At 52.1% G+C, this 19,808-nt stretch overlaps 1 protein-coding gene across 4 annotated transcripts in view; it reads right to left on the bottom strand.

Moving 5' to 3' along the window:
* The window catches only part of SULF2 (sulfatase 2), a 112,996-nt gene that overhangs the window by 79,074 nt on the left and 14,114 nt on the right, over nt 1-19,808 (bottom strand). For all 4 annotated transcript variants that reach the window (XM_004746246.3, XM_045082130.1, XM_045082129.1 and 1 more), the window contains exon 2: nt 7,274-7,548. In XM_004746246.3, coding sequence (XP_004746303.2) covers nt 7,274-7,448 — 175 coding nt within the window. In that variant the 5' untranslated portion in view covers nt 7,449-7,548. The remainder of the gene's footprint in view (nt 1-7,273; nt 7,549-19,808) is intronic.

Here is a 19,808-nt window from a genome sequence, read left to right as displayed (position 1 = left end):
TGAAGACTCCATGCCAGCCCCGGAATGCCAATTTTCAGATATTTTTATGTGAGTGAGAAGCAAAATTCTACCTTAAGCCAGTGTTATTTAATATTTTCTTTTATATGCAGCCAAACTGAATCCCGATATACTTAGCTTCCAGAATTTAAGTGATCTCCCAAGTGTTGCTGAATGAAAAGAAAAAAAAAAAGTCTTGCAGGAATGTGCTTGGAAGTTGAACGCCAGGGTGGGTCTAGATGAGCCTTTCTTCCTCCTGAGATAACCTGCCCCCACATGTTTTTGTGACTCCAGTGAGAAATGGCAGGAATGTCAGGAGTTGGTATCTTAGAGAGGCCGAGTTGGAAGTTACACTGATCTGGTGTCCGGAATCTGGGCAAGCTGTCCTGGGCTTCCAGCCATTTGGCCCCTACAGAGTACCCGAGCCTGAAACTTAGAACTGATTTCTGGAGATCAGTCTGCGGCACGGGGTGTGGTTTCCTTGCGTTCACAGACGGAAAGGAGAAAACAAGCGTCTGGCCAGGAGCCCTCCCCAGGCTTTTTCTAAAAAGCCAGCCTCTCCCACGAGGCAGCCCTCTGGGCTGGGGGCCTGGAACTTTCAAGGTCAGAGACCCCTCTGGGAATGTGGTGAAGGTCCTTAGACCCAGTAAAGCGCAGACAGGCACACAATCTGCATATACTTCTTGCCCCTTCTCTGGCCCTTCCCCTCAGTCCCAGCCCATCCAGGCCTGGACCTCTTCCCTGAACTTGTGACTCTCCGAGCTGACAGCCTTGGACAGCTCCTCCTGATTTTTCCAGCCCCCGCATCTGACCAGGTCCAGAAACCGCACGGAGCTCCTGAGCAGAGCTCTCCCCGTCTCTGTGAATAGAGAATCCCTCCTTGTAGTCATTCATGCCCAAACCTGGGAGTTACTCCTGACTCCTCTCCCCCCCTACTCCACATCAGGTCCATCAGCGCATCTTATCAGCTCTACCTGATGACCAGGGGCAGTCTCTGCTTCCCCCTAACTCTGGTCTGAGCCACCATCATCTCGTGCTTGGACTCCAGCAGGAGACCCCTTCCTGGGCTCCCTGCTCTTATTACGTCCCTCCAGTTTATTCTCCATAGCATCGCCAGAGGGACCGTATTAACACACAAGTCAGATAATGTTCTTCCTCAGCTCAGCGTCCTCTACTGGTGTCTGTATCACCCAGAAAGCCAAAATCCTCTCTCTGGTCCAAAGACCCTGTATGATCTACCCTTCCAGCACCAATCCATTACCTCTCAGACCTTGTCCTTGCTCATACTGCTCTGCTGTCCTAACTTCTCTGCTGCTCTGTGAGCCTGGTAGGACTGCTTTCTGCCTCAGGGCCTTTGCACCTACTGTTCTCTCTGCCTGGTTGCTCTTCCTAGGGGAACTCCCTTGACTGGCTCCTTTACTTTCTTTGCCCAGATGTCTCCATAATAGCATCGCTCTCCCTTTCCCTCTCCTTGCTGACTTCCCTTCCTTGCTTTATCCTCCTTGTCCCCTTTTACTACTGTAGGCACCACATACTTTATAAATATTTTTTATTAACTCTTGCATTAGTATGTAAGCTCCGTAAGAATAGAGATTTTGCCTATTTCTTTTGCTGCTGGACCCCCTCTGGCACATACTCGTTGAATGAATTATTTGTCCCATGAGCACCCTGCTTTGGAGAGAGCCCTGTGAGCATGCCCTGAGCATCTCCTGGACTTGACTGCACACCTGGCACCTGCCTTCTTCTGGCACCAGCTCTTGAATTTCCCTTTAGGGAACACACCTACTCCCTTTCTGAGTCCTCACAGCTCCTGTGAGGTCGGCCCCATTCCTGACTCCAGGGCTGTGCATATGACCAGGCCAGCTGATCCTTGTATTCCCTTCCCCTGAATGGTTCATGATTGACCAGCTGTCCCGGGGAGGACCAGATCTAAGATACTTCATTTGGGGCCATTTATTGGTATGCATGGGAGAGAGATACTCTTTCCACAAGGATGGCTCACTGTACCATCAACACGGGTCTGGTGATGCCAGGTGGGAAGCTGGGTTGAGGGTGAAGCCGCTTTGGAGGAGAACTGAGAATAGGGAGATGGAGAGACAGATGAGAGCCAGACAGAACTCCTGGATCCAGCCACACCTGAAGCTCAGAATACACGTGGACTTTTTTTTTTTTTTTTTTAAACACTTGGACTTTTTGTTCACCTGAGTTGAATAAACTCATTTTTTGGTGTATGTTGGTCTGGTTTGAGTTGGGTTTCTGTCACTTGTCACTGAGAGAATTCAGACTGACAGAAAGTTTGTGAAACATGGGTTCTTATATCCAATGAATGGAAACAATGCTTTGTTTCTATGGCATTTCTGTGGTCCCCCTGCCAACACTGCTGGGGGGACCTTTTATCGCCCACAGTGGCATGACTCTCTTGGGGGGCACACCTGAACCTGGCAATCTGAGGGTGCCTCAAAAAGGCAGCTTGTTTCTACCCCATGTGGACCCTTAGGAGATAAGCCCTGATATTCTGGGGTTTGGGGAATCTGTGTCCTTAACCTTCAGACACAAGAGCCCCCGTATTAGTGGGGCTCCAATACAAAAAGCCCATGGCTCCCAACCTTTCCCCAGCTTCCATCCTGCTGAACGGGTCAAGGAGAAAGTCCCAGGGAGGTGCTGCTGCCCTCAGCCTGTATAACAAAGACACGCCAGCCTTGTGGGAGACAACCTCTTGCCCGAATGCAAAAACACCGCTGCTCTCATTGTACTTGGTTTTGCCGTGACCTTTTACGAAAGGCAGTGGAGACTGGTTTTTCATTTACAGTTATCATTTAAGACTTCCTTCTCAAATACGATGTAAGCTTCAAAAAGTAAGTCCAGTACAATAAAATCTCAAATAATGGAACAGATGGCCCTGGGATGCTGCCAACACTCCACGAGGACTGTGTCTAACTCCTCTTAGTGTCTCCGAGCCTGTCTGAGCCGCTGAGGCTCACCAAAGGTTTGGCCGGATCGAATCCAACCAGTAAACCCCAGCAGAGCTCCCCAGTGACACAGCCTCTCTGACTCAAGGTCATCAGATGCAAACAAGACGCCAGCCTCTGTGTGCTTCTCCTTCTCTTATCCTTCTGGTAAAGGTGGTGAGCCAAGCCCCTGGCGGTCTCCAAGGATCACTGAAAAGCAGGGATTTTCCCAATCACCTTGACAATGTATTGATAATGGAGGCTGTTTACTGACCCCTGTGCCCTGGAACCAGTTCCCCTGGGCACGTGACACTTGGGAGTGGCAACTCAGGGCAGGATGCCAGATGCACGCGAGCAAAGAGCACACGAGTCTGTGGCCCTCCTCCCCCTGCCCCAACCTCGCAATGAAGACGCAGGACGAGCCCCTCTGTGTGTCCCATCCGCGTTCTCTCAACCAGACCCTAATTAGGATGGACGGCTGTTCTCCACCCGGGACTGGAAGGAAGCCTGGAATTAGCTCAGTCGAGAAGCCTTCAGCCCTGAGAACCATCAGAACTGCCGCACGAATGAGCAGAAAATAGCAGATGATAAATTTTTTAGGACCACCCTCTGTGTGCCGGTTGTAGCAGACTGTGAGATAATGGGCTGGCCTTTTTTGGAACATGCATTATTGATCTGGGTCTGTCTAGTGGTTTATAAAAAGCCCACCCCCCACCCCCAACTACCACCTTGCCATCCCTCACCTCCTGAAAGCTACACAACCTCCTTCAAAAGCCAGTTCTGCTGGGGAGGGGGCGGCTTGAGCGTGGAAGGGAAGGTTCGCAGGCACTGGCGTGTCTATGCAAGGGGGTGCTGCGCTGTGGGAGCTGACAGACGCCCCAGAACGCGAGGGCTCTCCACGCGCCGAATTCACTGCCTGGAATTTCTCCCTTTGCGGCACTTGCTCGTGTACGCTGAGAAGCATGTATAAAGACATTCCCGGCAATGGTATTTGTGACCGTGAACACCAACTCACACACACACGAACACTCTAGAAACGACTCAACAGCTACTCCAGGAGACTGGTTAAGTAGAACAGAGTTTAAGACCACAGGATCTGGTTTTCAGTCTTGCTTGGCCACGGTCTGGCCATGTGGGTGTGACCTTGGACAAGAAACTTCATTTTCCTGTGACTTAATCTCTCCCTCTTTTAAAACAAAGAGACTGAATTTCTGTATTTTAAGTTAGCCGTGGTTCTCCCTGCTCTCTTCCCTCCTGTGTCCTTATCACGTCCATAGATCCTTTTTCTATATTTGCACATTCTTTGGTTTTATTCGAGAGTCACAGATGTAAACGTGTGATCACATTCTGGCACCAGGCTTAGCTGGATCACGTTGCTGCAGCAAAAATGTGTTGTTCCTGGGGGTGGCTGTTCCACCATTCACCTTGGTTTGGGCCAAAAGTCTAGGAGTTGCCCTAGATCTTCCTCTTTTCCTTAACCCCCTCATCCAACCACTGGTCGGTGCCTCACCTATGACTGCTCCTGCCCCAGGTCCAAGCCTCCGTCAACCCCTGCCCAACTTCCGCAGCCTCTGAATGGGGCTCCCCGTCTCTGCTCTTGCTCTTGGCGATCCCAAATTGAACATAACAGCCAGAGGGATCCTGCTGGAACCCAAGTCACCTCATAGCCCCTGCTAAAGGCCCCCTAACCTATGTCCATTTTACTAAAACTCAAAACCCTCATCAGGACCACAAGGCCCCTCACGACCTGGCCCCAGTTCATTCCTGTCTCATCTCTCTCCAGCCCACAGCCTTCCTTCTGTCCTGACCCACCAAGTTCATTGCTAACTAACATAGTGTCTTTGCCTTGCCATTCTCTTGACCCAGAATGCTCCTTCCTCATCCTCTAACTCCCAGCACAGTGTGCTGCACAGGGTTGGATGCTTAATACAGACCTGCTGAATGCACGAGGGGGTGTCTGGGCAGCCTTGAACTCTCAGGCATGACCACCGTTGAGGGACCCTGTGAAGCAGGACCCCTGTGCTCAGAGATCCGGGTGCCTCATGCAAGTACTCTCTGCAAAAGTCTACCAGAAACAAAATTTGCGTCCCTATGGCCATGACTGTAGACTCCCCATGTTCATCAAACACGGTTCAAGCTAGATGCTGCTGGACAGATAGGTATTCTGTGTGTTCAACTGTCAATAAAGGTTCTGGGCTCTGATTGCTTCCTGCCTACAAAGACTTCTTGCACTTGATGAGCTCCCGGAGAAAAATCTATACTTGTGATCATTAATACAAATCATTATAAAGAGCAACTGGGATGTATATAAGTCACTTTTTTTTTTTTTTTTTGTAATTAAAAAGAGTGATGCATGCTTTTAATAATGGATGCAAAAAGAGTGTAGACTTGAAGTTGGATCTTCACCACAATCTCAGGTTTGGTAGCAAAGGCTTAGCCAGGAAATATTTACATTTGTTGCCATCTATAATATTCAATTGTCCTTTGACAGTGGATAGAGGCTAAAAGCCCACCCCTCACCTAGTCAACTATTGGCACTCTCTACCCATGAAAGCCTCCAAGATAGGGCTCCATCCTCTCTTTCCAGTCTCCTATTCCAGCCCCCTTTCCCAGGCTCCAGCCCAATCCCTTTCCTTGCTTCTGCCTCAGGGCCTTTGCACATGCTACTTCCCCTTGCTTAAAAGGCTTTTCTCAGATCTTCACAGTACACAGTGACACTAGTGATTAGAAGGGAAAATGTGCAGGAGGAAAACCACACAAGGCTGTTTGCTGTCCAATACAGTAGCCATAAGTGACTACCAAGCACCTGCAAGGTGGCTAGTCCTAAATGAACTATGTTCTAAGTGTAAACTACAGGCCAGATTTCAAAAACAATATAAAAAATGTAAACTATCTCCTGAAGGACTTTTTATATTGATTACATGTTGAGATGATAATCATCTGAACACATGGGGTTAAACAAAAATACATTATTAATTTCACCTGTTTTTTTAAGCATTAAAAAATGTAGCCACTGGAAAATTTAAAATTGCTTATGTCATTTGCATTTATGGCGCCCGTTATATTCCTATAGGGCAGTTCTGTGTATGGGGTCCTGTTGAGAAAGAGAACTGGTAAACTCAGTGACTTCAAGGTGGGGGCAGGGGAACGGATACAAGCTAGGGAGAAAGAAGGTTTCCTGAGGGAGACCCCCCACCCCAACGGTGAGCTGGAACTACCAGTGGAGCTCAGCCCCCAGAAGGTACAGCTGAGCACCAGAAGGTGCAGCTGAGATGGACTCTGGAGGGCTTGCTCTTGGTGGCCTCATGTGTGGCAGCTTGTCCTCATGCAAGGGGACAAGTGGGGAGAAAAGCCTCTGGCAGGTATAGCACCCACGGCTGGGGCAGGGCCTTGTGGTCTTGCGTGGGAATGCAGGGGCGGAGCCAGGGGTGAGCCAGGATGGCCTCTTGCTGGGTTAAGGAGGTGGCGGCCGGGGTGGCGTGCATGGGTAAAGAAGGCACTGAGACTGCGAGCTGGAGAAGTCCCTGACACGTCTGTCATCCGAACCAGCGAGCTAAACCCTGGCGAGAGTCCCTGTCCTCACCCGCTTTCCCCAGAGCCAAAGCACCACAAGTGGAGGAAGCTCTGGATAGGAGGCGGCCACGCTTATCGTCCTGAGGCACCATCTTTGTGAACAGGGTCAGATTACTAGAAATTGTGTCCGCCCTCCCTGTCCCTGGATGCCACCAAGGAGGAGGTCACCTGAAGTGGTGATTGGAGAGGAAGGGCCCACACGTGCATGTGTGTACACACAGGTACATGTACACGCACACACACACACAGTTTCAGTGTCAGCTCAAACATCACCCCCTCTGAGAGGCCCTCCCTGATTACCAATCCGAAGTGGCTCCCCCTCTGAGATGGCCCCATCTGGCACAGCCCCTTTCTCCCTTCTTGCAATGATCGTCCCTGTGACCCTGCTATTACCTGTGTCCCTCACTTTGTGACAGTAAGGTCTAGGCCTTTCTCACTCATTACTGAAGTTCCAGGCCCTACGACACTGGCACATAGCATGTACTCGATAGAAACTGCATGAAAATAACAAATTGGTCCAAACATCTCTTTTGACTTTTGGAGCAATCGAGAAAGGGTTCTGCTTTAGGAACGAGTTGGAGACCCCTGGCCTTGTGGACCCAGCTGCAAAGGCACGTGTGTGGGACAACCCGTGTGACTTGGTTGAAACCCAAGCGAGCTCCCCGGGGTCTCCTCCAGCCGCCCTGCGTCAGGAGCCTCGGCCCCAGCACGGTGGCCCTGGCCAGGGAGGTGCGCCCTGAGGGCCAGCTGCTTACCCAGCTCCACGTCCTGGTCATCCGTCAGCACGAGGATGATGTTGGGCCGGATGTTTCTGCGGTCCCTCTGAAACCTGCCTTTCAGGCGGTGGTGGGACAGGAACGCCGAACTTCCCCCCAGCAGAGAGCACACGGTGGCGGACAGCAAGCAAAGCAGGAGGCTGGGCGGGGCCATTTTACGGGCCGCCGATCTGGGCGTCCTGCGGGACCCAGGAGTCTGAAGTCGCCTGTTGTGGCTGTGTCTCTTGTCGCTTCTTCCCACTTTACTCACAGATCTAAAGTAGGAGGAAAAGAATCAGGTCAGTCTTTACGTAAAGGCCGCCTGACGGCTTGGGCTTGCATAATGATTTCTGGCATGGACACCGAGGGTTCCTTTGATCAGGGGGAGCTAGAGCAGTGAGAAAGTGGGAAGGAAGGAACTTGCAATGTGCTCCCGCGACACAGTGGCAGGAAAGCTTTCTGTGACTGCTTCTGCAGACAGATTTCTCTCCCGGACCAGCAGTCTTCTGAATGTGCTGGGTGCAGCCCTGGGCCCAAGTCAGATAACCAGCCTGTCTCTGAATCCGCCAACCCATTCAACAGACAGACCAGCCCCAGAGCAAGGAAAAAGAAGGAGCCCAGCCTATGGGAAGAGAGATTTCTGGGTCTCCCTTCTCCCCCCACCCTCCCCAGAGGTGAGAGAGATGGGGTGTGGTGGGGCAGAGAGGCAGAGGTGAGCAGGACAGTCCCCGCTCTAGGGCAGTGCAGCGTGAGGCTGAGGCCCGGTGTGGATGTGCAGGGCTGAGCGACCCTGTATGCGTCCCAGTCCCAGCTGTGTCGCTCGCCAGCCGGGTATCCTCCCCAGCAAGCCAGCAGGGAACCTCAGCTTTCCCGCGAATAAAATGGGGAGACACGGTGTTAAGGGAGCGCAAGCCAGCGGGATGTGTGTGAAGGCGCCCTGCAGACAGACCCCATAGCTGGGCAAGTTATTCACGTGAGTTTTAAGTTTGTAGAATCAACAAAAGGACACAAGAGAAAATTGAGGGCTAAAAAGCTACAGGAGAAGAGCTGTCACAGTCTGTTGCGACCTCGGTCACCCCTGGGCCCCCCAGGTCTGAGGCGGTCACCAGCAAAGGTGGGAGGGACAGCAGGATGGCGCATCTTGGCTTGGGCAGGTCTGATCTTGTTCTGCTCTTTGCTCTCTGTGGTCATTTTTCTATTTCTTGAGGAAATGAGCCTTCAAGTCTTTCCAGATATAGACTTTAGGTCTCATTTATTTAAAATGAGAGACAGTGAGCAAGCAGACGTGCCAGGAGGAAACCAGGTTTGTTGGAGGTGGGGCGGCTTGACCTTGAAGGACTCTGCCCACCTCCCCTCACTAAAGTTGCAGCTCAGGGAACTTATCAAGGGCTCTGGTCCATGGGAGGAGATGTGCCACTGCAACAGCCCCCTAAAAGGTCCCCCACTTCCCCCGACTGTGCCCTCACTCTCCATCCTCTCCAGGGCACCGGGAATATCTTCCTAAAAGGTAAATCCCATAGGATCACTCCGTGGGCCTGGCCCAGCCTGAGACCAGCAAGGTATTCAGGGCATAAGATAGAAGGGACTCACCCCAGATGGCACCAGCGTGGGGTGCTCACCTCACTTTAGCCCCAGTCCTGTCCCTCACCTGCTCAGACCCCTGCCTTGGCTTCCCCAGCCCAAGGAATACAATGCACACTCCCCACCATGTGATTCAACAGATCTAGCTCCTTCCTACCTCTTCTCCTTCCTCCCAGTTGCTCCCCAGCCCCACAGGCTTCTTTCTGTTAACAAATCAAGTGTGTTTCTGCCCCAGGGCCTTTGCACATGTTCTTCCTTAAACCTAGAAGATTCTTTTCCCAGATTTCTTTTTTTTTTTAATTAAATTAAATTTTTTGGGAAGATTTTATTTATTTATTTGACAGAGAGAAAGATCACAAGTAGGCGGGGGGTGGGGGGAAGCAGGCTCCCTGCTGAGCAGAGAGCCTGATGCAGGGCTCCATCCCAGGACCCTGAGATCATGACCTGAGCCGAAGGCAGAGGCTTAACCCACTGAGCCACCCAAGCACCCCTCAGATTTATTTTCTATACAGGGCTCACTCTCCTCTGTCAAGTCTTGGCACAAACGTCACCTCCTCAGAAAGGGCTGCTCCCCTATCTAAGGTGGTGCCCTCCACGTGAGGCGCTCTCTGTATTTTATAACTGTGTTTATTCTCCACAATCCCTACTACAACCTGCAATTATCTTAGTTGTCCAGTTCTCCCCACTAAAGGCTCAGCCCCACAAGGGTAGTAAGTGGGCCTATGTTAATCACAGCTGGGTCCCCAGCTCTTAGTACTATGCCTGTCATGTAGTAGTAGTAGTAGGAGCCCAATACATATTCTGAAAGCTAAAGGAATGGAGATTTGGTTAAGGTCCTCTGAGTTCTGCAGACTGAGGGCCACGGGGCTCGGCAGGGCCATGTCATGACCTCCGTATGGAGGCTCCGAGGCATCACCAACCCCCATCCCCTGTCATCCCCCCGCAGGAAGGGTCCATGGGGCGGGCTGCTCTTTGTCCCTCCTCTGTGCCCCAGGAAGCCAGTCTCGCCTCTACAGGTGGCACCTGCAGTCCCCGGCTTCCTGCTAGTTCTGCCATTGGGAGTTCTGCTGGGCAGGTGGAGGCAGGAGATCAGCAGGAAATCAGCAGGAAATCAGTTTCTCCAGCTCTGCTCCCTCTCTTGCATCCCAGGCACCCAGGGCCTTTGTCTCTCTAGGCTGGCCATGGTTCTAGCTTTCCTTTAGTCCTGGCGGCACTCTCAGCCTCCTCTTGCCCCTTCAAGCCTATGGGGAGTGATGACTCCCCTCCCGTGCCAGTTCCCTCCAGGGGTTGTAAGATTCCTTCTTTGCTCCCTTAACCCAAAATGCCTCTGGAAGTCATGCCTTCAACTGACACTCCCCGGGGCAGGCTAGGAGATGGAGCAGGCTTCTTGCTCTGTCTCCCTCCCCAAGGACCGCCAATAGGACAGCTGTGCAGGGAGGGGAGATGGAGATGGGGACCACATTCGAAGCGGAGCTGACCTGGGAACCATGACTTTCACAGGCTCCAAGGGCAAGCACTGGCTTCCATCCTGTGGCCTCTCAGCAGCCAGAGCCACCGCACCAAGTGTGTCCTGAGCTCCTGCTGTGCCACACTGTGGATGGTTAAGACACATACTTTGGAGTCACTTGCTGGCTGACCCAAGGCAAATAACTCAACACCTCTGTGCCTCAGTTTCCTTATTTATAAAACAGGTGTGGAGGATGAACCAGGTTCATACAGAGTGCTGAGACCACAGGCCGGCACATGGAATGACCCAGAACACGTCATTCACAGAGTAAACCATTGGTAGATCATGGTCGCTGTAGTCGTGGGTGGGCTGTGAGGGGCACTCTGCCTGCAGAGTCTCCCCCACTCCCAACCACCTCCCACACAGGCACGAGCGCTGTTCCCATTTTACAGGGGAGGACATGGCGGCTCAGTCGTGGTCCGGAGCTCACCCCGGGGAGGAAACGGCAGAGAAGGTCTGACCTCTGCTCCCCTGCGGGTCCCCTCCCCTAAACGCACCGTTCCCAGCCTCCCCCATTCAGACACCACAGCCCCCCGTTGCCGCTCTATCTCCACAGCCCTTCTGCTGTGACATGGCTTCATTTAAAAACAAAAACACAAATCCGTGTTTTTAAAAAGCAAACTTTCTATCCAAGGGTAAAGGGGAAAACTGGCATTCCCCTTGCCACCAAACGAACTCACACGAAATGAAGGAAAGCGGACACTGCTACTCAGTCTCAGAGCTTCTCGTTTCTTCCTAAGGCTCTAAGCTGAGCTCTATGCCCGCCTCCTTTCCCACCTGTACACGCTCTCTTTTTAAGTGTGGAAAGGAGTCAAAATGCATTAGCACCATCCCAGACTTTCTGCTGGAGGGAGGGGGAGGCTGGAAGAGGGTTGAAAAGTACACATGTTCCACCATCAAATCGGTCCCTGAATTAACCCAAACCCTGGGGTGGGGGTGGTCCTCAAATCATGTTGTTTATCAGGCTGTGTCCACCTGTTCCTGGAAACACACTAGGATGCTCTGTGCTTTGCATTTGAACTGATGTGCCCACCAGCCCGCCTTCATGTGTGAAACGCACAGTCACATGCCTTCAGAGAGACAACAAACACTAACATTGAGAGACTATCCAAGGGGTGCCCCACGACTCTCTTCTGCCAGGAACAGTAACAGCGAATGCTTGTGGAGAGCGTACCATACTCCAGCCCCTGCTCTCGACATTTTACGTTTAATCCGCATTTCCACTCATCCATATTATACTCATCTTGCGGATGAGGAAGCAGAGGCACACAGTGTTAAAAGTGCTTTTTCCATGATCACGCGATTAAGTGGCAGGTTCAAAGCCAGTTCTGGCTCAAACAGAAGCCTCTGGAAGCAGCCTGCTGGGCAAGTTCCTGAGGCTCCCAGCCTCAGTTTCCCTCCTCATTTGCCAAATGGAGCAGCAGGTGGCCAGGTGTCCCCTGAGGGTCTTTGGTCTGTACCTGTGATGTAGAAGGGGCTATGGAGCTGGGAGGTGCAGTCTGTACTGAAAGCTCTGGGCCAGATGGTGGGTAGAGCTGGGAGATGTGGTCAGCTGGATTCTGTTCCTAGCACCCACGCTAGTTTTCTCATGTCCCCTTCCTTCCCCGCAACAACCACAGTCCCTTTCAGTCCCTGCTCCCTGGCAACTACACCCCACCAGCCAGGACGCTCCCCATCTGGATGGAAGTCAAAGCTCTGTGACTGGAGACTGGAGAATAACAGGGGCTAATTATTTCATCAGATCAAGTCATCGGTAGGTCGATTTTTGATGAATTCCCCCAGCTCTGACTTCCCCTGGCCTTGTGCCAGCCTCTCTCTGGATGCTAAAGAAATCAATTAAAAATGACACATGGGATTCTGCCTCCATTTTTTCTCCTTTTTGGAAAAAATTCAAAGTGGTTAAACAGAGAGTATGCGGTGACTCCGTACAGCACCAGTGGCCTGATGTCCCCACTATACCCTGGACACCTCGTCTCATTCCCACCAGCTCGCTCCAAGGTCCATCTGGGTCCTTCTCTTTGTCCTGTATCTTCTACAAGTCTTGGCAAAGGCTTGCCAGTCTAGGAAGACAGCTCTAGAAATGTCTAGTATCCCAAGTGTTCAGAAACATCACTCCTGCTTCTAGATTTATCTAGAAGATAAATTAACCTGCAGAGTGGAACATGTCTCTGGGGGACCAATGACCTCCCCACTCCACAGACCACAGCTTTGGGGAAGCTCCCAGGACCTCACCCAGGCCTTCCCAGAACAACCCAGATGGTAGTCTTCCTCTGAGGATCCTCAAATTGCCAACAAGATTAGCCAAGCAGAATCTGGGAATGACGGAGCAGCTGAGGGGGTGGGGGAGGAGGATGTGGCTAGAGGCAGAGCAAGGCACTTACCAGATGGAAGAAAACGCAGGAAGAAGGGAAGAAAGGGGACTGTAGGCTGTGGCGAGATGCTCCATGTGCTGGGGCCAGGTGGTCCAGACAGCCCGACCACTTAGTCCTCCTTCATTTACTTTACAAATTTTTACTTAGGACCTACTATGTGCGAGGCACAGTGTTAGGTGGTAAGATATTCCCGCCCAGAACCTAACAGCCTTCTAACTGGTTTCCCTGCTTCTACCTCCTCCTCCTTCTATCAAGTAGCCAGAGGATCCTGTTAAAACCAAAGAGGCTGTCTTCCTGCACTGAAAAGCCTTCAAGGGCTTCTACTTCCTGGTGAACAAAACCCCAGACATTCCAAAGGGCCAACGAGATCCTACATGGTCTGCCCATCCCCTCTCTGACCTCATCACCTTCCATTTTTCCTCTTGCCCACCCAGCTCTGGCCACTTGGCCTCTGTGCTGTACTTTGCACATGCCAGGCATGTCCCCACCCCAGGGCCTTTGCACTTACCTGCTTTGGAGTCCTCATCCAGATATCTTCAAGGCCTTTTCCTCCCCTCCTTTAGCTCTTTGCTTACATTTTGTCTTTGTAGGTTAGCAGAAATCTCTTCTCTTCCCACTAGCACCAACCACCTCTGACAAACTACATCTTTTACTTCTTTCTTTATGGGTCCCCCCTTCCAGCCCACCCCCCACTAGAGTGTCCGCTCCCTGAGGGCATGGATTTTTGTCAGCTTTGTTTCATATCTGCATCCCCAATGTCCGAAACAGTGCTTGGCACGTAGCAGGTACCTAAGCTATTTACTGTCTTAGGAGAGAAATTTCTTCCCCGTGACAACAACCCCCAGCTGTGGTTGGGGTCCCTACCGCCCCCTGACTGCACTAGGTAGGGGCAGCCTGACTGGAGAGCAGAACACGTGACCCAGGTAGAGCCAATCAACATGTTCCGACTCACTAACTCCAGAGATTGACCCAGAGGCAGGCATGTGACCTGGGCTTAGCCAATGGCAGACAGCGGGAAGAAACTGGGGCAGGGGGTTGGTGGCTGGGTGCAGGGAGCGGGAGCGCCATGCCCGCCAGCAAGGGGGAAGCTCAGAGGGGTGCTGGTGACACCGGGCTGAGCCTTGTGCCTGGTCACAGGCTCAGACAAGTAGCCTTTGCCGCTTCAGTTAATCTGAGCTGGAGCTGTCTTTCGCAACAGGAAGCACCAGGATCAACACAGTAAACCCCCTTACAGAACAGTGATGAAGAATAATTGATATTTATGGGGTACTTATCACAGGCCCCGCCCCTTTCTCAGCCCTCCTCCTGTTAGGTCGCATCACCCTTACAACACACTTATGAAGCTGGATGTTCTACTTGCAGGCGAGGAAGCTGAGGCATGGAGAGTTTCGAGAACTTGCCCAAGGTCATGCAGTTTGGAGGAACCGCAGAATATTGTCCCTTGGCCTGCTTCCTCCCCGTCCTCTCTCTGTGCTTCCCTGGACCCTGGGAGGTTCATGTGGTTGGACCACATCAATGGGCTCCGTGCTCTCTTGCTCCTGGTGGGGTCTGGCCAAGGGGGACACCACCAGGGGACGGGACCGTGTGAGGAGGGGCCTGGGTACTTGCCAGGCGTCCCCCCTGCCCGGGTGCTGGGAACTGAGCACATCCCTCTCTTGCTGTGCTCGGGGCCACATCTCCTGTGGGTGGCCCGCTTCTGGTTCCAGCAAATGTTCCCCACTGTCCCCAGCCCCAGGGATCTGTAGGACTCATTTTCTTACACTCTGCTCACACCTTTGTTGGAGGACACCCTCTGTTTCCCGCAGGGCCCTGGGTGGGTAAAGCAAGCAGACCTCACAGTCGAGATTTGCACCCAGACGTCCTGACCTCAGAGGCCCATCCTGACTCCTATGCTCACTGGGAAACTGACGAATGATACAAGAAGCTGTGGTTAAGTGTACTGAACAAACAGGAAGAAGAAGGGGGGAACTGCTGGCCTGGGGGGCAGTCAGAGAGGGCTGCCTGGAGGAGGCCTTATAAAATTTAAGAAGCCTAACAGGAACAAAGTTCTGCAGAATCCACATGATTTTTCTGAAGGAGAGGGTAGAGGACAGGGTGCTTCTGGCACGGGAAATGGCCTGAGCAAATAGCAGGCAGAGTGGGAGGGATAGAAATGTGTGGTCCCGAACCTTACAAGCCCAGTTGTCTAGACAGGGGATGACACAAGCACATCTGTTAAGTCTTATACTCCCCTGGTGTCTCCCCTTCTTCCTGGTCACAGACTTTTTCCAGCCTTCTCTCTTCCTCTCCAGGGCTGTCAAGGAAAGGACAGGAACTCCTGCAACCTATGGGCACAGACCTTCCCTGTCTTCCCTACCTAGGGCCAGGGCATCTGGGGGCTTTCTGTGCATGGGCCTGGAATTCCAGCTGGAGGCAGGGAACCAAGCCAGCTCTCAAAGCAGGACGTGGGACAAGAGAAGAGTTTTTCAAAGGGAGGAGGCAAAGATCAGGTTTCAAGACAAGAGCTCAGGATCTGGAAAGGAAATTAGGACATAAAGAGAAAGGTTTGTTTAGGAACCCCATTAGTTGCAGAACTATTGATTCAACAAGAAATCCTCAAAGACCTACTGCATGTCAGGCACAGTTCTTGGCACTGCAGATAAAGCAGTGGGAAAAAAAAGTCCCTGCCCTCAGGGAGCTGACATTCTTAGGAGTCAAGAGGTCAAAAGCCAGAGCTGAACACCTCCAGCTAAAAGTGAAAAGTGTCAGGAATCAAAGTACTGGCAAACCACAGTGAGCCTTTAGGACAGGACCATGGAGTATAGTTAAAGCTCAAAGAAAGTTTAGAAGCGATATATTTAAGGTACCAGAGAGATGAACATCACAAGGTTTTGTATGTAAAGTGAGTGGGTGTTTGGGAGGCCATGTAATTCACATGCCCGAATATCTGTGCATCTGCGGTCAGGTACTGTTTCACGATCAGTGGAAAAAAAAAAAGACACAAATTTCTAATCTCATGGAGCTGATAGAGAGATTGGAGGAAGCCAAGCAGAGAGATATGTGCTAAAATGCAGCAGGGAACAGGCGGAGAAGGGGTGGAGATGGGGTCTGCAGCCAGACAGCCGGCGTTCAAATCTTGGTTCCACTATGGACTAGTTGTTGGGCAAGTAACTTACCCTCTTGTGGCCTCAGTGTCTTCAACTGTAAAGTGGGGCCAATAAGAGCACTTTTTAAAGAGTTGTGAGGAGGAAATGGCTTAATGCCTGTGAAGCCTTTAGAAGGGGACTGTATACACTAAGTGCCCAATACATATTGCTTAGCGTTATTTGCTGGGTTTGGGCCAATGTAATTTCTATAACAGCATCCAGTTTTCATTTGGGGACCTTCTCCCTGATCCTTGGTCCATAAGGTTCAAATTAGGCCACCACGGCAGAGCTCCCTGGCTAGACCAAGCAATCCAGACCTGAGCCAATCAGGGCCTTCCAATCCCTCTTCCTCAGTGATTGGCCAATCAGAGTAATCCGGGCACCTTGGCCTGACTAGGAGGAGATGCCTACCCTTTCCAACTGGCTAGCTGGTTCCATGTCCTTCCACCATGAAGGTGAGGGAAGACTGACACCATCTTGCCTCATGTAGAGGTGGACTGAAGCCAACACACAGAAGAAAACAGAGCTGAGAAATGGAACATACTTGGGTTTGGAAACATTTGGGACTTGGATCCAGCTAAACCTGAAGGAAGAAGATTTACCCTGGATTGTTTCAGGCACCAAGAGATTCCTTTTTCTCCTTCGACAAATAGCTTGGGTTGTTGTCTTCCTTTCTTCCTAGGTCAACTTTCTCACATGTTGACTCCTTAGGACCATGAATTATTTCTTAGGTCGCTCCAAGTTGCTTTCTCTGTCACTTGCCACCGAAGGAGCCCAAAGGGTAAAGCGAGCTGGAGACAGAGTGTTGACTCAGGTGGCTTCCCAGTCGCCTCTGGCCTCTGTGTAGACGGGCCTGACCACGCGGCTTGCTAGCCCTCAGCCTGGGCCCAGGCCCAACTCTCTGCTTTACTGGAGGCAAACTTTCCTCATCGTTATTTGTCAACCGATAAGAAAAAGGTGGTGTAGAAAAGCAGACGGAGCGTGGGTGTGGGAGTCATGAATTCTTGTCCCACTTTGGTCTCCGTTTCTTCATCTGCCAAGCCAAACAGACTGTTCCCTGGGCACAGCCCTGAAGCTTGGGATGGGTGGAGCCTGACAGGTGGAGAGAAGGCCTTCCCCGACCGCCCTCTTGGGAGCAAGCCTCCCTGTTACGCTTGGCCTCATCGAAAGTTAGTTCTCTTCAGAACACTCATCACACATGTGATCCTTCAGGCACTCTCCTCTTCTGGTCTTTATTTTGTGGGGGTTGTTTTCTCACTGGAAGTTACACAGGGGTAAGGCTGTCTCGTCTCGTCTCTTCTTTTTCTTTTCTTTCCTTTTCTTCCCCCGCCCCCCACACTTTTAGATTAAAAAAAAAAAAAAAGATTTATTTATTTGAGAGCGAGCGAGCAGGCAGAGGGAGGGGAGAGAGAGAGAATCCTCAAGCAGACACTGAGCTGAGTGGGGAGCCTGGTGCAGGCCTCGACCTTAGGACCCTGAGGCCACGAGACCATGATCTGAGCCAAAACCACGAGCTGAACCCTCAACCAACTGAGCCACCCAGGCGCCCTGGGCTGTCTCTTCTCTAAAGAGTTCCAGCCCCCGGCACAGCCTGGCTGCTAATTCTTGTAATTAGTCAACAAATATTTCCTGGGCACCTACTCTGCGCAGGCGCTCGTCTATGTGCTGAGGATCCAGAAATACATAGTCTCTCATGAATCAGACACCAAAATAAATCACAGGCATGAGGTGATGAGTCCTCAGGGGGTGAGGCAGGAGAGGGAGGTCACAAGCGCTGGCCGGGGGGGGGGGATTGCATCTTTAAATGTGGGGGTTGTCAGTCGGGCAGAGTCCTGAAGGAGAGGAAGGAATGTGCCTTGCAGATACTTAGGGGAACGGTGTTCCAGGTCTAGGGGAAAGACACGTGCAGGTATGCTGGGGGAGGAGTGTGCCTCGGAGTCTGCGGCACGTAGCGGGGGCTCGTATGGCTCGCGTGGGGTTGAGTGATCGGAAGGGTACTAGTTGGAGTGAGCGGAGGATCTGGAAGGTTCCAGCCTGGGAGTGTTGAGATTGGATGTAGGTCTTAACAGGATCCTTCTGGTGGCGTGCGGAGAACGGAATGAGGGGCACGAGGGTGGGTGCGGGAGGGCCGGAGAGAAAGCTGCCTAGACGGTGCCTGGACCAGGGCAGGGGCAGCGAGGGCGCGAGATGGGAGATTCTGGATATGGTTGCATGAACCAATGAATGAATGAATGGGGGACAGACGGGCACAGGCCAAGTGCTCCAATGATGATTTCTGTATAACAAGTGATCTTTGACTTCAGCAGAATAAAGTCGTTTTTTTTTAAATGCATGGCTGGCTGGTCTCTGTTTTGGAATGGCTGAGGCCACAGCTGAAATGACCGAAGGACTGGGGACTTGATTCATCGGGTGGCTGTTACGGGCACTTGGCTAGGACCTAGGGGCCCTCTCCTTCCTCCCTGTATGGTGGCTTCAGGGGTGGGCTCTGATTTCTTAAGTGGCAGCTTCCGGCTCGGAAGGTGCATGTCCCAGCGATGGGCGGTGCCGCCTCAGTTTTTCCTACTGAACTCGGTCTTCTCTCTGCTGTTCCCCGAGCGTCACCCCTCCGCCCCACCTTCTATTGGTTTCTCTATTGGTTTCACAAGACTGGCCAGATTCAAAAGGAGGGGACAGCACTCCACCTTTCCATGGAGGAGTGTCAAGGTCACGGTGTAGACTAGCACGCTGGCTATCATGTGGCTTGTGAAAACACAGGGGCACCTGCCAAGTCCCAGAGGCCAGGGCACCACGGCAGATAGAGCCACGGGGGCCTCTCCCCAGCAAGCAGCACCCTTTCTAGGAAGTGAAACTTAAACCAAGTCAGATGCCGTGTCTGCATCTGGCAAGCTTTGGAGTCTGTGGCCATGCCCAGCTTAAAGATCCCTGAGCCTCAGGAAGCCCTGGGTGACCCAAAGGCTCCCCAGACCCCACACCTCCATCTCCTATGACCCAAAGGGGTTCAGTCAGTGGTGTCAGGTCCCGAAGGTTCTGAAGGGAGCAGAAGAGGCAAAGAGAAAAGCTTTCCCTGGATGTGGAAAGCAGGCACCCCACCCCCCACCCCACCACACACTTCAGAGAATGAAGCTTCTCCTGTTTTGGTGGCATGGAAACCATTAATTCCCCCTTAAAAAAAAAAACACTTCTGCCTCCTCATTTTTAAGTAGAAAGGAAACCACTAAAAAACCCAGAAACCCCAAGTGAAGTGTGTGACCTGGTTTTGGGGAACTGGCCCCTAACTGTCCTCACTTCCCTCCTGCTAACGTGGGAATGACACTCCTGAGGCGGGCTCATTGATCTTCCGGGCCCCCCGCCACCGGGCCCATGGAAGCCATCCAGGAGAGGAGGCCGCCGTGCCGTGTCATTGGGCAGCTGGCTGGCTTGTCGGGGGTGGGTGCTGGGTCATCCTTGGATTGGGGGGTGCACTGTAGGATGTCGATAGCCTCCCTGGCCTCTCTCCCTGTGCCATGTGAGAAGCACCTGCCCCAACTGTGGGGAGCAAAAGTGTCTCTAGACACTGCCTCATGTCCCCTGGGGGATGAAATCGCCCCCATGGGAGAACCCCTGCCATCAATGGACAGCAGCATAAAGAAACAAATGTAATGACATTGCTCTTGGATTCTTGCTTGCCAAGGGCACTTTTCTAACAAGGGGAGTGGGACTCCTTGAAGACCACTAAGGAGGAGTTATAGGGACTCCTTCCTTGATGACTCAGAAGGCTCAGAAGGTTCACACAGTGAAATTCATGTCATTTATGGCCCCTAAGAGGAGGACCACTGCGCCCTGCCTACGGAAACCATGCCTTCATCCAGTCAACGGGACTGGGTTGGCTGGAGTCCAGCGGGCTGGTCCTCGGCCTAGGCTCAGAAGCTTGGATGTTGTTTGGTTACCTCTGAAGAGAGAAACCTGCATGC

This window comes from Mustela putorius, unplaced genomic scaffold (genome assembly GCF_011764305.1).
Source record: "Mustela putorius furo isolate JIRA1106 unplaced genomic scaffold, ASM1176430v1.1 tig00000592_pilon_pilon_pilon, whole genome shotgun sequence".
Lineage (NCBI taxonomy): Eukaryota > Metazoa > Chordata > Mammalia > Carnivora > Mustelidae > Mustela > Mustela putorius.
The sequence above is the reverse complement of the archived record's forward strand: the minus strand, read 5'-3'. Positions and strand labels throughout refer to the sequence as shown.